The following is a 16,181-nucleotide window of genomic DNA, read 5'->3' on the forward strand; positions in this document are numbered from 1 at the left end:
AATGGCACCCACACCTATCTATATACCCAGCTCATCGCTTACACCATTGCCTTCGCAAGGTTCAGCCAAAAGTCTGCGCTCAAGTCAAGCATCAACCCCACCAAAGAGTCCAGCTTATCGCGAACAGAATGCTCTTCCCTACGAGCTGCGGGAACATTGTTTGATTTATTTTGAAGAGAGTCTACGTGCGTTCTGACGTAAGAGCGAGAGCAAGTTTAGTGTGCTGATAGTAATAGATACACAGGCACTCAATCTCCTCCTCTCCGTCCTCTCATCAGGCGCGACACCTCCATCTTATCTACCTGCCATCATTGCACCGGCGCACTTCTTGTCTCTGATTGCGACTCTCAGCGTTCATCCAACATTGACCCATCGAGCGAGTACAAATGATCGCGCTCATGCTGGGAATCTAGCTCTACGATACTTAAGAGCTACGCTCTACAGTGTTGGACCAATCCATGGAGGTCTCGCAGAAGCCTTTAGATTTAAGTCTAGAAGTAGTGCGCCTGCTAGGAATGGAAGAGTATCACGAAGGAGAACTCAAGAAGTAGACGTCAAGGATGATGACTCAGAAGAAATCAACAACGACCTCGCAAACGTAGCGTCCCTCTGGGTCAGGGCGGAAGGATTCTGGCACGTTGTCGGCTGGAGCTTCAATTGCAGCATATTACACCACCGACGGTGGGAAGTCTGGCGAGACTGGCTGGAATATATGATCGACGTTCTAGAAACAGAGTGGAATTTGCGGGTCAATAAGGATGACAATCTGGAAACCAGCATATTAGCTCAATACTGTGGGGGCGACGGCAAAATCGCTGGCTTGAGCAAGCGAATCTTGAGAGCTGTGTTCGCGGATGGAAGCGGAAGGGCTGCGAGTGAGTTCGGAGAGGTGTGGTCGAAGGAGACCAGAGAGCTGAAAAAGGATGGCGATGAAAGGAAAGTGGACAAAATTGACATTGACGCTGACAACTACGGGGATTATATGGATGAAGAAAAGGATGCCGATCTTGAAAGTGCCCCATCATCTTCTGATGAGGATTCTGAATCACAAACGAAGCGTGTCCCAAAACGAAAGGAAATCGGAGTTGTAAATGGGTCGAAACACTTGGGAGGCATGGAAGCGCTCACCCTTCGCCTACGCCTTCTATCTTTGCTATCGAACGTTTCTGCACAAACACCGCAGTCATTTATGGCCATGAGAAATTTTTACGATCTTTTGCTAGAGCACATCAGACCATTACCTTTACCAACTTTTTTCCTCATCATGTCTCCATCTGGACTGCGGTACTTCAACGTCTCCGCAGCGTCATCCCTGACTCAGTATATTCTGCTAACAATGATGGCTGCAAACGCGCCACAACCTCCTAACGATCATCTCGACCAAGCTTTACTGGAACGCTGCTACTTGCCGTGGGCAGCAAATTCGGCAGCGGTGGTAGAGAACACCAAAGTAAGCCTTTGCGTGGAGACTCTGCTGAGACTTTTGGATAGAGAGGGCGCGTTGCGTGGGACGGACGAACTAATGAAAGCTGCGGAGATTGGTATCGAAGCCAGGCGCGAGAAGTCGAGCAGCAGCAGCCGCAGCAAAGGCAGGAAAGGACGACGATCCAGTGAATTGAATAGTGATCAGATGTGGTTGGAAGCTAGCGCCCAGAGGATCCGGGCAGTCATTGATCTAGCGAAGAGGAATGCCGAACAAGAGATTTCTGCTTGATCAAACGCGTGATGTGGAAGACTCTGTTGACTTGCTCCGACTCCCCAGGACTATTTTGACCTCAAAAGTTGTGGTACGCCGACAGTTGCGGATCTTCATCCTTAAAGGCACTCGTCTTCTTGGCTTCAAAGCACGAAAGCCAAGCGAAAAGGGGCACATGAACCATTTTTGGCAAGTATTGCAATTTACCACATCCAAGGTAAATCAGCACTTTGAGTTAATTTGCAGTGACTGGTTCTCAAATGTCCGATGTCGTATCTGCAGCATCGCAAATTGCATGCGGGAGATCCACCTACTCCATGGGGAAGGTAGCGACTGGCAATCCTTCTCCTTCAACAACCGAACAAGCAAGGTCCATCTGTGACTTTGTGCGAGGCATGTACTCTCCTCAATAGAGCTGTGAGGGTCCTTCATACACCCCAAAGATTGCGCAGCCAAGAGAAGCAGTCTGCCGCTAGATCATGCAGCTGCTCTATCAGTAAAGGAGGGGCTCATGGATATCATCGCCTAAGTGGTGTCGCCCCACAGGGCCAAGATGGCTTCCTGGGCATTTGTGCATACCGAAGTGTTCGCAGCAACGAATGGGGTAGGTCAATCTCTTCTAGCAGAAACACCTTCCTCTCCTACTTGATGTCGTGCAACGTCTCTGCAGCTGCAATATTTCGCATAAGTAACCTCCGTGCTTGAATTTTCAATGCATTGCTTTCAGTTCATCCTGCTTCTTTTCACGTCCGAGGTTTTTCAGAATGCTCTACCTTCAGCACCTGACCACAGTTATCACACTTTCGAGCCTCTTTGCATGTAGCACGTCAGCACCGACCTCCTCTGGAGGAACCCTACTTGTCGAAAGATTAGGCAGGATACCCCAAGGATGGGAACAGGGCCGCGCTCCAGGAGCATCAGAGCAGCTGCGATTTCGCATTGCAATTAAGCAAGACAATGCTTTTGATTTCGAGCAGCACGTTCTGGCGATCAGCGACCCTGACCATCCAAAATATGGACAGCATATGAAACGTGATGAATTGAAGGATATGCTACGACCAAGTCCTGACGCCTCTTCCGCAATCCTCGAATGGCTCCGATCGGAGGGCGTGTCAGAAAGGCATATTCAGGATGATGGTGATTGGATTAATTTCTATGTTCCTACAACGGAAGCAGAGCGCATCCTTCACACCAAGTTCTACTACTACCACAACAAGGCGGCAGATATCGATAGAATTCGGACTTTGCAATATTCAGTTCCACCGAATGTGCACCAATATGTTCAAATGATCCAGCCGACCACTCGTTTTGGCCAGATGCAGCCTGAGAAGAGCACGGTCTACGAACATTTTGTGATCGGAGATTCTGCTAAGCAGTTGAATCAGTATCAAAGCCCCAATCTCAACGTGACTTTATGTAATACTACCATCACCCCTCAGTGTCTTCGAGATCTTTACCAGATTGGGGATGCCAGGGGTAGTGCAGAGAATGGTAAGAAATCTAAGCTCAAGTAGAACATGTCCTGACTTGGGTAGGTGGGAGCATCGGCATTGCCGGGTATCTCAAAGAATACGCCAAATTTGACGATTTCCGGGCTTTCACCGAAGAATACGCACCTTACGCTGCAGATGAAAATTTCACGTACGTACTCATCAATGGAGGACTGGACACGCAGGAGGATACTGTCGATGATGATGTGGAAGCAAATCTTGACGTGCAATATGCCTATCCACTCTCGTATCCCACCCCTGGGATCTACTACAGCACAGGCGGACTTGGTGAACTGGTTCCAGATCTAGACCAACCGACGTTGGCTGACAATCAGAACGAGCCTTATCTGGACTTTCTGCATTACATTCTGAGTCTCTCAGATGATGATTTGCCTACAACCTTGACGACGTCTTACGGCGAGGATGAGCAAAGCGTGCCGGAAAGCTATTCCAACACGACTTGCTCTCTGTTCGCTCAACTTGGAGCTCGGGGAGTAAGTGTTCTCTTCTCTAGTGGGGATACTGGGCCTGGAAGTGCCTGTCAGACCAATGACGGCAAGAATACGACTCGCTTCCTACCCATATTTCCAGCCGCCTGTCCATTTGTGACTTCTGTGGGTGGTACCGTCAACGTGGAGCCGGAAAAAGCAGTCAGCTTTTCATCTGGAGGATTCTCTGACCGTTTTCCGCGGCCATCATACCAAGACCAAGCCGTGACACAATTTTTGGAGATCCTGGGTGACACGTGGAAAGGGCTGTACAATCCTAATGGGCGCGGCTTTCCGGATGTTGCTGCGCAGGGAAGAAACTTCAAGGTCATCGACCAAGGGAAGGAGATCCTGGTGGGAGGGACAAGCGCCTCATCTCCAACTTTCGCTGGCGTGGTCTCTTTGCTGAATAGTGCACGCCTCTCCGAGGGTCGCAAGCCGCTCGGGTTTTTGAATCCCTTCATCTACAAGTATGGCTATAAAGGCTTGACGGACATCGTCGACGGATCTTCAAAGGGTTGTACGGGTAAAGACATCTACTCTGGACTACCGACGCCATTCGTGCCCGGAGCTGGCTGGGCTGCTGTCAAGGGCTGGGGTACGTTCCGTGTCTGTGTTGGGTGTACAGTGGCGATACTAACGAGAGAAATCTTTAGATCCAGTGACGGGCTACGGGACTCCAATCTACCCGACTCTACTCGAGCTATCGAAAACCGTCTAGTAGGAAACACAGACAGAGTATCTAAGGTTTCAATTGACCTGCCAAGTCAGTATTTGATATATCTACTGAATCAAACGACGGCCAGCGCCGAAGCCGTTTACGCTAAGGGCCTTCACGCTTTATATCCGTCACCTTCCCCATCCAGACAAGACTTTTTGCCAGTGACCCCTTGCATGCCCTGCACCTTCGCTCCGATAAAAGTCTCATGCTTCAGGCAGGTGTGGTAACGGCTGCAACCCACTTATTGCGGGGATCATAAGAGCTACCCTTGCGGCTCATTACCGACCCTCGTCCCCTTCGCAGATACGTGACGCAAGATAGATTTGAATGACCGAGAGCTAATCGTTGAGCTCCGTACCTGCTCTGAACTTGATTGCAAGCGCCGCCTGCACATACCATGGCAGCTTTAAATACCCGTTTCCCCTTCGAAAGGAAGCATTTCCTTGAGAGAGCACGTGCCTTCCGCCCACATCTGCAATGCTTTTCACGTCTCTTGTTGCCTTGCTTTTGACAACATGTTCGGTTTCAGCCAGAAGTGCCGCTCATGTTGGCAAGAAATTGCAGAACGCGCCTCCAAGAATCATTTCTAGGCAAACAGGCGAGCAGCAATCCTATGCCCAAGTCGAACGACGCGCCCCCACCGAAAACGCGTCCAGTGAGTTGAAAGATTGTTTCTTGCTCTTAGAGCACTGCTAACCAAGTCAGAGTTCTCGGTCGACGGGACAGGCATTCCTGATGTCCCAGTCAGCATTTTAGCTTCTCAAGCATTGAAGAGACCCAAACTGACTGCTCCTTAGTTTGACATAGGCGAATCCTACGCTGGCCTTCTTCCAATCTCTTCGGATTCTAACGAGACTCGTCAACTGTACTTCTGGTACTTTCCATCGGGAAACCCAGCTGCTGAGGATGAGATCACTATTTGGCTCAACGGCGGTCCAGGTTGTAGCTCCCTTGAAGGCTTACTCCAAGAAAACGGCCCCTTCCTATGGCAATATGGCACCTTCGCTCCCGTCAAGAATCCGTGGACCTGGGTGAATTTGACAAGTGTGGTTTGGGTCGAGCAGCCAGTCGGCACAGGATTTTCGCAAGGAGACCCTTCCGCAAAAGATGAGACAGATGTCGCCAAACAGTTCCTGGGCTTTTTCAAAAATTTCCTGGACACCTTTGGCCTGCACAACAAGAAAGTCTATATCACTGGAGAGAGCTATGCAGGCTATTATGTCCCTTACATCGCAGACGCCATGCTCAACACCAACGACACCAAGTATTACGATGTAAACGGAATCATTATCTACGACCCCAGTACAGACACAGATGCGGTCCAGGAGCAAATTCCAGCAGTCGCTTATACCGACGCCTTTGCCCCTCTCTTTTCCCTCAATGCCTCGTTCACCTCCTATATCCACTCCCAAGCCGAAACATGCGGCTACACAGAATACCTTAACAAATATCTCGTCTTTCCGCCCCCTGGACCCCTTCCAAATCCCCCAATGACCAAAGGTTCAGATGACCCCTGCGACATCTGGAACGCCATCCTCAACGCTGTATCTCTCATAAATCCATGCTTCGATATCTACCAGATTGCAACCACTTGCCCGCTCCTCTGGGACGTTCTCGGCTTTCCTGGCTCCTTCGACTACCTTCCCGATGGAGCGGAAATCTATTTCAATCGATCTGACGTCCAGAAAGCGATCAATGCCCCACTTGGCAACTGGGAAGAATGCACCTCCAAGGACGTGTTCGTCGGTGATGGCGATCAATCACCGCCTAGTGGTCTTTCCATTCTTCCAAGCGTCATCGAGCGCCTCAATAAGACCATTATCGCACACGGCGCACTCGACTATATCCTTATTGCCAACGGAACCTTGCTGATGATCCAGAATATGACATGGAACGGGGCTCAAGGCTTCCAGGCAAAGCCGCAAGATGAATTCTATGTGCCGTATCATACATTGGAGGAGCCTTCGACCCTGGCAGGAGCGGGCGTCTTTGGGACAACGCATACGGAGCGTGGGTTGACGTGGGTGGAGGTGAGCTTGTCCGGGCACATGGTTCCGCAGTATGCGCCAAGCGCAGCGTATAGGCAATTAGAGTTCTTGTTAGGTAGAATTGGGAGTTTGAGCGAGGTCAGTAGTTTTACTACAGATCCAGACGGTGCGAATGTGGGGGTTGGAGGTGGTAATAGCACGATGAAGCTGTTATAGGATGGACATTATGAGTCCTATTAAGGTGATACGAAGTCAATCAAAAAATCTTTGCAAATTGCAATAAGTCTTTGTTCATATTGAGGTCTTTTCTAAATCTTTGATTTGTTCATATGTGAAGACGTGGGGGTCTGGATTAGCGTTTCTAGGACAAACCGATTGACTTCTGCTGCCATGTCAGGAGTCATTTCATGACCTACTCCATCGAAGACCTTGTCCTTCATGTGGAAATCAGATCCATTGAGGCATCCTGCTGGTCCGATTGCTTGGGTCAGAAAATTCACGAAAGGCTCCGAGCAGCGATATGGGACGAGTTTGTCCGCGCCGCCAGACATATTCAGCAATCTTTTGCCCGTCAGTCTGCTCGTCAGGCGTGTTGCAAGGAGTTGTTGCTGTTTCATATTTATGTTGTTGTCCAATAGGGACCAAACCTCATCACCTAAGTACAAGTCTTTGATGATACTTGCCACGGGATCGTGCTTCTCGATAGCTTCAACGAGACCATTTGAAAAGTCTTTGGAACCTCGAAAGACTCCATCTTGCCAAGATGACACCTTTGATAAACGAGCTCGGTCTTCCATTAAGCGATAATAGTCCGGACAACCTACTATACTTATTGCAGCAGAGATTCGGGGGTCGTTAAAGAGACAATGCCAAGCAGCGTGGCCCCCAAGACTGACACCACACACTAAGTGCTTTGTGATACAAGTATGTTGCAAAGGAAAGGCATAAGAAGACAAATAGTCCATAAGTTGAGACACATCAAGCGCTGTCCCACCTGTGGTAGGTACTTAGCTTTCAGAAAGAAGAGCCAGAAGAGACGGACTATAGATGGAGAACATATCCTGAGCATGTCTTTCATTGCCACTCCTCCAGTCTTGGTTCGCAAGTGGCTCTCTTTCACGTGAACCATGATTGCGCTGATCAAATGACACGGCTATGAGGCCGGGTAATTGATCATGATCTTTGGACTTTTCTGATTGACAGTACCAACTATCTAGGATGGAGTGTGCCATAAGCTCCATGGTCTCCTGCCGTTGGAGGCGTGGATGAAGGAGCCATATACATGCGACGCCATTATGATTGGCCGTGAGCTCATCGAGGCCATAGACGGCTGTCAGGATGCCGGCTATGCAGAACACCTTCTTGGAACAGGTGGGTGACAGTGTAGGGTACGCCTGTTTCAAAGGGTTCACATCTGCCATTTTGTAGAGTAGAGGGAGTATTGAAGCTTTGATAATATTTATAGGGATGCAAGCCAAGGGAGACGAGATCTTATGTCCGATAAAGCCGTGCAGGGAAGTCGCGTTCGATACGTCGAGCTTCACAATGCTGCGTGAGGTCGAAGCTCGTTTGTCGATGCAGCAGTCACTAGCTATCAAAGCGGGTGCATCTCGTGTGTTTCTATTCCTTCCTTCAAATTGCCAATACTCAATTCAGCGTTACGACTGGACTTTAGGGGCGTGATGAAGGCCAGATGTCCATCGGCAAAATACTGATTGAGGAAGCCCAAGGGCTGTTGAGAATATTTCGCCTCGGTCAACTATCACTTCGTAACTTGACCCAAGATGGCCAATACATCCAGTGACGAGAGTGATGCCCAATTGGGCGAGTTGCATTTCGAGGCAGAAGAACCTCGAGAGAGGCCAATCGACGACACCCCAGTCGCACCTAGCCACGTGATCGATGATGATGACGACGATGATCCACAGATTGCTCTAGCGGATGCAGACCTCACTACACAAGATTCTCTTGGTGCTGATCTGGACGAAAGAACAAGACACTATATAGCAAAAAATGGCATTGCGATTTTGGTTCCTCCTGTAAAGCGGCAATGGGAGTATCAAGTCTACGAGGAACCCTTCGTCATGGAAATCGTCGAAGAGTATGAGGACAATGATGAAGTGTCATATCTTGTCCGTTTCGAGGATGGGAGCGATGAGACGGTGGGCCCCCCTTTTCATCACTCACCTATCACTTTCAGAATTATCAAGACGTACCGCCCATATCAAACCTTCACTTAAGGCTACCAAATTTATTCCTTCGCGCTGTCGTTCTGCTCGTAGTAATGCGTTGTTTGCTCTATTGCCATGCTCACTATTGCAGGTACCCTTCGATGAGCTACTACAACTCGAAGGTGGCTCCGAAGCGATTGCTGACTTCAATGCTCATGAACCATCCGATTCAGACGTAGTTGCAGCTGCTCCCACCCGGAAAAGTACAAGGCCAACACAGAAGAAGTCTTCAAGCAAGACGTTTTCAGGGCTCCTCGACTCCTCAGAGGAAGACGAATTTGTAACAATGAGTTTTACAGGACCATCCCGCAATAAACGTCAATCATCCTCCACGAAGACCTCCAAAGCCAGACGTCCTGTTCGCCGTTTACCGAAGCGGTCTTTCCAAAGCACCATGTCATCTGATCTGGAACCTAGCAGTGAGGATTCTGATCTTGTCTTCAAGAAGCGCAAGACCGGCCAGCAAGGCACGAGATCTACAAGAGCAGCTGCACAAAAGCGTGTCAATTATAACGACGCTGCTGGTCTAGAAGAACTGGACTCTGATACCAGCTCTGGCTCGGGACGCAGAAACTCTCGTAGGGGCAGACGGGGAAGACCGCGCGCCTCCCTCGTTCTGAAGCCTCCGAGGAGACCATCCCCAGAAGGGGCACGGAGATCTGGTCGCAATGCGCTGTTTTCAAGGAGTATGAGGGAGGTAGATGAAGACAATATCCCTGAGCAAGGCTTCACAAGCAACAGTATCAAATACACTGGTGCGAAAGAGCATTTCAAAAGACTGCCTGAAAATGATCCCTTCAGAGATCGCCACTGTCAAACATGTGACGTATGCTATGAGGTCGGTGACAACGAAGAACGCGGGCGTATGGTGTTCTGTCAGGGGTGCACTCTGGCTTACCACCAAAAGTGCCTAGGTCACCGTGGAAGTCGAGATCATCTGGTCACGAAAGTCGATGAGCGAGACTTCGTTTTGCAGTGTAGACGTTGCGTCAATCTTGCGAAAGTCAAAGACTCTACGGCGCCCAATCAAAGTAAATGCTTCGAATGCGATAAGAACGGGCCTACTTCAAACCCCTTCCGAGAGCGGAAGACAGTGAAGCAGGAACAGAAGGAAAGAGAAGAGAATGACGGAGAGGATCCGATCGTGGACGTTGATCCTGGTCTGGTCAACAATTACGAAAATGTCCTCTTTAGATGCCTGGCATGTTATCGCGCGTGTCATCTTCATCATCTCGAACAACGTGATGACCTAGGCATCGCTAGTATTTTGGGTGCAGGCGACAGAGAGAAGGCTGAGAGGCGACTGAAGGAATATTCCCGTGATTGGCGATGCAAGTTGTGTGCCGAAGCACCGGCAGAAGTTGATGGCCTAGTCGCATGGCGTCCTTTGCATATAGAATCATATCAACATGGGACGACGACCGACATGGTCGAAGAAGATAATAAAGAATACCTTGTTAAATGGAAGAAGCTCCCACATACGAAGATTACCTGGATGCCGGGGCCTTGGGTCTGGGGTATGACTAGCGCTACTATGAGAAAAGCCTTTGCCAAAAGAGACAATGAGCACAATCTTCCAAAGATGACCACGGATGAAGCCGTTCCTGAAGAATTCATGCGGGTGGACATCGTGTTTGACATCGAGTACACCAATGTTGTCAATCTGCACACGCTCGATGTTGATTTGAAACGTATCAAAGAAGTAGATAAGGCTTTGGTGAAGTTCAAGGGCCTTGGCTATGAAGACACAGTCTGGATTGAGCCGCCTCAACCCAACGAAGCCGAACGTTACCAGGACTGGAAAGGCGCGTACGAGGAATGGGTTTTGGGTATGCACATTACTTTGCCCATCCCCAAGACTTTATCATCCCACCTTTATAGAATTCGCAAGCAAAGCTTCGACCAGCATTACGCACTAAAGACTCAACCTGAAAGCCTAACAGGGGGCAAATTGATGGATTACCAGCTTGAAGGTATCAATTGGCTTCACTATCAGTGGTTTCGACAGCAAAATGCAATTCTAGCAGATGAAATGGGGCTAGGAAAGACAATTCAGATCATTGGTTTCCTTGCAAATCTCAAGGAAACCCACGGATGCTGGCCATTTCTCGTGGTTGTACCAAACTCGACCTGCCCCAACTGGCGACGAGAGATAAAACAATGGGCGCCAAAGCTTCGAGTAGTAAGCTATTACGGATCGTCAGAAGCGAGAAAATTAGCTGCAAAGCATGAGCTTTTCCCGAACGGACCCAAAGACTTGAGATGTCATGTCGTTGTCACATCTTACGACGCTGCCCAGGACGGAGAATTCCGTCAAGTGTTTCGGGGTGTTCGATGGCAGGGCCTCATTGTTGACGAAGGTCAACGTTTGAAGAACGATAAAAGTATTCTTTACGGCTCGTTGAACGCTCTGCGAGCCCCCTTCAAGGTTCTTTTGACCGGTACACCGCTTCAAAACAATGCTCGAGAATTGTTCAATTTGCTACAATTCCTAGACCCATCCCAAGATGCCGAGAAAATGGATGAACATTACATGGACTTAGACGCAGAAAAAGTGAAAGAGCTACACGAGAAATTGAAACCTGTCTTCCTTCGGCGAACCAAAGCTCAGGTCCTTTCATTCCTACCCCCGATGGCGCAGGTGATAGTCCCGGTGTCTCTTTCGATATTGCAAAAGAAACTCTACAGGTCCATCCTCGCCAAGAATCCTGATCTCATCAAGTCAATCATAGGATCAAGCAGGAAATCACTCAAGCAGAATGAGCGCGCCAACCTCAATAATATTTTAATGCAGCTCAGGAAATGTCTTTGTCATCCTTTCGTTTACAGCAAGCAAATTGAAGAGAGAAGCCGCGATCCGATTGTGTCACATCGAAATCTGGTAGACGCTTCGTCAAAATTGCAGCTACTAGAAATGATGTTACCACGGCTACAAGACCGAGGTCACCGGGTACTGATCTTCAGTCAATTTCTGGACATGCTAGATATCATTGAGGACTTTCTAGACGGCATTGGACTACTGCATCAAAGGCTTGACGGTAGTATGAGTTCCCTCCAGAAGCAGAGGCGTATAGACGAGTTCAATGCGAAGGGTTCAAGTCTATTTGCATTTTTGCTTTCCACACGTGCAGGAGGTGTGGGGATCAACTTAGCCACCGCAGATACCGTCATTATCCTCGATCCAGACTTCAACCCCCATCAAGATATCCAAGCGCTCTCACGAGCACATAGAATTGGCCAGGAGAAGAAGGTCCTTGTTTTCCAGTTGACAACTCGCTCAACCGCAGAGGAGAAAATTATGCAGATAGGCAAAAAGAAGATGATGCTGGATCACGTTCTCATCGAGCAAATGGCTGCGGAGGATGACGCTGGAATGGACCTTGAATCTATCCTGCGCCATGGCACAGAAGCGATCTTTGCTGATGATGATGACACTCAGGATATTAAATATGATATTGCCTCCATCGACAAGCTTCTTGACCGTAGCCAAATCGAAAACACTAAAGCCGACAACGACAAGTCTGCAGAATCCCAATTCAGTTTTGCAAAAGTCTGGGTCAATGACAAGGGTGCTTTGGAGGAAGGCTTGCAAGACGTAACGGAAGGGGAACCCGATCCTTCGCTTTGGGACAAGATATTGAAACAGCGAGAGCTAGAAGCCGCCGAGGAAGCTGCAATGCATGAGAAAGAGTTCGGTAGAGGACGTCGAAGGCGAGAGGTAAGTCCGAACAATGAGATTACATAAGCGTTGCTGATCAATGCAGATGGTGGACTACTCTGGAGGGGCAGGCGACGATGTGCCTGACGCGTCGCCATCCCATACGAGGGTCTCGAGACGCTCTGCCGAGTCTGATAGTGACACCGACTTCCAAGCCTCTGGGGATGAGAGTGACGATGCTAATATGCCAGATGGCGACGGTGAAGACGCTGCTAATGAGTTACACGAGCCTAAGGAGCGTCCATCCAAGAGTGCTTTAGTGGACAGTCGAAGCTTTAGACGCGCAGAGTTGCCTTTATTGACCCCGCGGGGCGCAGCTCTCACCAACGGACGCGCAGGCTCTGTGGAAAGCGACGACGGGCAATATCATCCCTGTCTTGCCTGTGGTGAAAAGCATGATACTGGATATTGTCCTCTGAAGCTTGCAGGAGTCGAAATCTGCAATCTTTGTGGCTTGGCACACTATGGTCAAGCTCGAACTTGCCCTCACCTGAACTCAGTCACTCAGCTTCGGGCCATGAATGAGTCCATTAAACGTAGCCGAGAGCCCCATGATCTAAAAGTGCTTGCGAAGAAGCGGATTGTTGGCATCATTGGGGACTTGAACCAACGGAAGAGGAAGAAACACGAAGCCCAGCAGATGCACCCCAGGAGGGATTTGCCAAATCTGCAACCTCCACATATGTCGAATGGTGGAATTGCCCCGCCGAAGATGCAGCCCAATGGCGAGCATATGTCTCCTTACTTCACCATGAATGGAGAAAAAGAGAACAATCAATTCAGAGGCATTCCCCCTCCGCAAATAACATGAGACGAGCGTGAGTTTACTTTCTTGAGGACTTAGGATTTGAAGCGGTCTAGCAGCATTTGCTTCCCGGCCGGAATGAGGATGAATACAGCACTGACCTGCTATTTCGGCATTATACGACCTAGCTAGTGAGCTGGTTGTTTCATTATAGATTCTATCTCATGGCTTTGCATGTAAGATAATTAAGATTACATTTCAGTCTTTGTCAGTTTATGCTCTACCTACATTAGACAAGCTCAGTAGAATGAAAAGCGATTCAAGAAGGTCTACTTGCAGCTTTAGCTGGCCAGAATCATGATATACCGCTCTTCTAATAAAGTATAAAGTAACATCGAAGTTCAATGCCAATGTTCCTATTTAGGATAACCGTCCACTTTCCGAAGTGTAATAGCTTTAGGGCTAGGACTCAGCCCCACCTAGCCTAGTTAAGTTCGACCGGACTATCAAATTCTTTAGTCGAATTTTGACATTGCCGGGCCCTTCGTAAGCAGTATCAGCGTCGAGACTCATCACGTATCGAGTCAGATTGAGGAAATATTGAATGATTATAATGAAATGTCGTAGCTTTGCGGTGAATCGGGCTGCAAGTCAAAATTGTAGAGATGGGTCGCCATTCAACCAAGTTGACGTCACCTACGCCCAAGGTGGATGAGCCTATTAATCCCAAGAAGCGAAAAATCAATGGCGATGAGATTGTGGCGCCAGAGTTAGCAGTCGACATTTCTGCACCAGAGCCACCGTCAAAAAAGGCTTTGAGGCGAGCGAAAAGGGGTAGTGTCTTGAGCAAGAAATTGACAGAGGATCATGCTGGTGATGAGGTTCACGAAACAAACGACAAAGTTTCTAGACAACATGGAGACGCGAAAGTGAAAACAGACTCCTCTAATGAATCAAATTTTGGGATCTGGATCGGTAACCTGCCGTGGACAACAACGAATGCAGATTTACGGACTTTCTTTACGGAACGACTTAGCATCGAAGCCATTGCGATCAAGAGACTGCACCTGCCGCCACCCAAGAAAGGGTCTTCGCATACAACTCAACAAACGATGAAGCCTCGGAATCGAGGATTTGCTTACGTCGACTTCTCGAGCCAAGGGGTACTAGATGCGGCTTTAGCATTGAGCGAAGAGCTTCTGTCAGGGCGCAGGATACTCATCAAGGATTCGAAAAATTTCGAAGGTCGGCCGGAACCGCCCAAGGAAGGTGAGAGAGATGTACGAACCCCTTTAGGCAACCCACCGAGCCAAAGAATTTTCGTCGGAAACCTTGGGTTCGACACTACAAAAGAAGATCTGCTGGAGCATTTTTCGCAGTGTGGAGCAATTGCTGACCTTCACGTTGCGACTTTTGAGGATACTGGTAAGTGCAAAGGCTATGCATGGATTGAATATGTGGACCTTGAAGGAGGCAAGGTTGCTGCTAGAGGATGGGTAGAGCGAGAGAGCGACCCAGCTGAGGATGCCGAGCAAGACAGCGCTGACAAGGACGCGAGCGTAAGTAAGCAAGGAAAGCAAAAGAAAGCTCACAAATGGTGGATCAATCGATTGCAAGGTCGGGACCTAAGACTTGAATTCGCCGAGGACAAGACATTGCGGTACAAAAAGCGATTCAACAAGGATCGAGGCGGGCACACAAACAGTGACCACGACATTTCAGATGCGAAGCAACAAGTTGACGCTGGCTTGAAGCCCAATAATTCCGCCAAAGATGATAAGCCGCCTTCAACCCGCCGGCCTTTGCAGAAAATCGATCCCAGGAATGTTGCCCCTGGAGCCGCGCTAGCAGCAGCACCTAGATCGAACGCAGCGATTGTTGAAAGTCGCGGAAAGAGGATTGTGTTCGACTGATATGCTACGACCAGTGGTATACTTTGCTCTCAAACATCTGGTTGGTGACAACTTTCTGTCCTCAGCAACAGGATCATAGATCTACAAGCGGCTCCACCCTTCCCCATCCAAAGCCTCTAGCTCCGTTACTGAGGATGATTCTTTCCCCAAGCGAGCCTGCCTGGACACTATTCATGTTCACCAGACCCTCTTCGCAAAGGCCCTTGCCCAGTGCCCACCGCCTGGTGACTCCGAGATTTCCGCCTGAGCTCTTGGCGGGCGTGATCCAGCCGCCATGGTTGAAGTAGGGAGTGGTGAAGCTGCCTTCCATGATGTCTCCCTTCTCGTTGATCAGAAGGATCTCCGTGAGCAAGCTATCAGGATTTGACTTTGGCAAAACGGAGCGGACCTTGTCGTATGCGCTTCGCTCCGTGGTCTTGAAACGAGTGTAGAGGCTAGGTTTAGTCTTGATGGGCGAGATATAGATACGGTAAGTCGGTTTGGACTTGAAAATTTCACTCAGAGATTTGGGGAACAGTGCGCTCTGGGGCGTGGACGGGACAAGCGTCGATGTCACATCAAGGGCATTGCTGGCGGACAGCACGATGCGAACCTAATGATGGCCAAGATGAGTTTTCCTCGCGCTTCCAGATCGGCTGTTTCAAGCGTACACGGACCGACGTACCTTTAGCGCATCCTCAACGTCCCTATTAGCACTCTTTCTATGACTTTGGATTTTGCAGGCAAGGAGCTCCAGACCCTTGTCACCTTCAAGTTCCTTGCATGACCGGCCGGCCGCTTGCGCAGCGGCGAGGATCCGATCGCGATGAAAGGAGAGCAGATAAAGCGGACTCGGCCGTCGACTCGGCGGCGCAAAGGTTGCGTTCTCTTTGTTCAAGAGCAAGAGCTGGTCGTCTCTGATGGTCGTCACCAGGCCGATTTTGTCCATGCTAACGAAGCTTGATCTTCAAATCACTCTGCCTACGGAAGCTCCTTGCGGCCTTTTACCCCTTTCTGCCTAAAGTATCGAATTTTCATCTTAGTCGGGAGAGTCAAGCCTTAAGCCAAAAAACCAAAAGTTGTGTGCGGATATCTTATCACATCTAGACCGTACCCCCGGATGCGTCCAAGAGGGATCATCATCGTAGCTAAAATTGTGGCGTCTGCCGAGAGAGAGGACGTCAGAGGGCAAATCACATAGGCAGTAGATGT

General features: G+C 49.2%; 6 protein-coding genes across 6 annotated transcripts; 4 read left to right on the top strand and 2 right to left on the bottom strand.

Annotated features, from left to right (window-relative positions):
• Nucleotide 1: 1 nt before the first annotated feature.
• KY384_006114 (uncharacterized protein) lies at nucleotides 2-1,714 on the top strand (the record flags this gene model as incomplete). The annotated part of the gene is made up of 2 exons (XM_044814610.1): nucleotides 2-185; nucleotides 237-1,714. The coding sequence occupies 2 exons, from the start codon at nucleotides 2-4 to the stop codon at nucleotides 1,712-1,714; spliced, it is 1,662 nt and encodes a 553-aa protein (XP_044668760.1).
• Nucleotides 1,715-2,460: 746 nt separating this feature from the next.
• KY384_006115 (uncharacterized protein) lies at nucleotides 2,461-6,599 on the top strand (the record flags this gene model as incomplete). The annotated part of the gene is made up of 5 exons (XM_044814611.1): nucleotides 2,461-3,187; nucleotides 3,232-4,440; nucleotides 4,925-5,050; nucleotides 5,101-5,138; nucleotides 5,193-6,599. 5 exons carry the CDS (start codon nucleotides 2,461-2,463, stop codon nucleotides 6,597-6,599), a joined length of 3,507 nt encoding a protein of 1,168 aa, XP_044668761.1.
• Nucleotides 6,600-6,691: 92 nt separating this feature from the next.
• Nucleotides 6,692-7,804, bottom strand: KY384_006116 (uncharacterized protein; the record flags this gene model as incomplete). Its single annotated transcript, XM_044814612.1, has 2 exons — nucleotides 6,692-7,377; nucleotides 7,666-7,804. The coding sequence occupies 2 exons, from the start codon at nucleotides 7,802-7,804 to the stop codon at nucleotides 6,692-6,694; spliced, it is 825 nt and encodes a 274-aa protein (XP_044668762.1).
• Nucleotides 7,805-8,167: 363 nt separating this feature from the next.
• KY384_006117 (uncharacterized protein) lies at nucleotides 8,168-13,143 on the top strand (the record flags this gene model as incomplete). Its single annotated transcript, XM_044814613.1, has 3 exons — nucleotides 8,168-8,545; nucleotides 8,706-12,332; nucleotides 12,379-13,143. 3 exons carry the CDS (start codon nucleotides 8,168-8,170, stop codon nucleotides 13,141-13,143), a joined length of 4,770 nt encoding a protein of 1,589 aa, XP_044668763.1.
• A 599-nt stretch (nucleotides 13,144-13,742) lies between these two features.
• On the top strand, nucleotides 13,743-14,990 carry KY384_006118 (uncharacterized protein; the record flags this gene model as incomplete). Its single annotated transcript, XM_044814614.1, has 1 exon — nucleotides 13,743-14,990. One exon carries the CDS (start codon nucleotides 13,743-13,745, stop codon nucleotides 14,988-14,990), a length of 1,248 nt encoding a protein of 415 aa, XP_044668764.1.
• A 73-nt stretch (nucleotides 14,991-15,063) lies between these two features.
• On the bottom strand, nucleotides 15,064-15,918 carry KY384_006119 (uncharacterized protein; the record flags this gene model as incomplete). The annotated part of the gene is made up of 2 exons (XM_044814615.1): nucleotides 15,064-15,582; nucleotides 15,655-15,918. 2 exons carry the CDS (start codon nucleotides 15,916-15,918, stop codon nucleotides 15,064-15,066), a joined length of 783 nt encoding a protein of 260 aa, XP_044668765.1.
• Nucleotides 15,919-16,181: the final 263 nt, after the last annotated feature.

This window comes from Bacidia gigantensis (genome assembly GCF_019456465.1).
Source record: "Bacidia gigantensis strain McMullin 20006 chromosome Unknown contig_246, whole genome shotgun sequence".
In the NCBI taxonomy this organism is placed as follows: domain Eukaryota; kingdom Fungi; phylum Ascomycota; class Lecanoromycetes; order Lecanorales; family Ramalinaceae; genus Bacidia; species Bacidia gigantensis.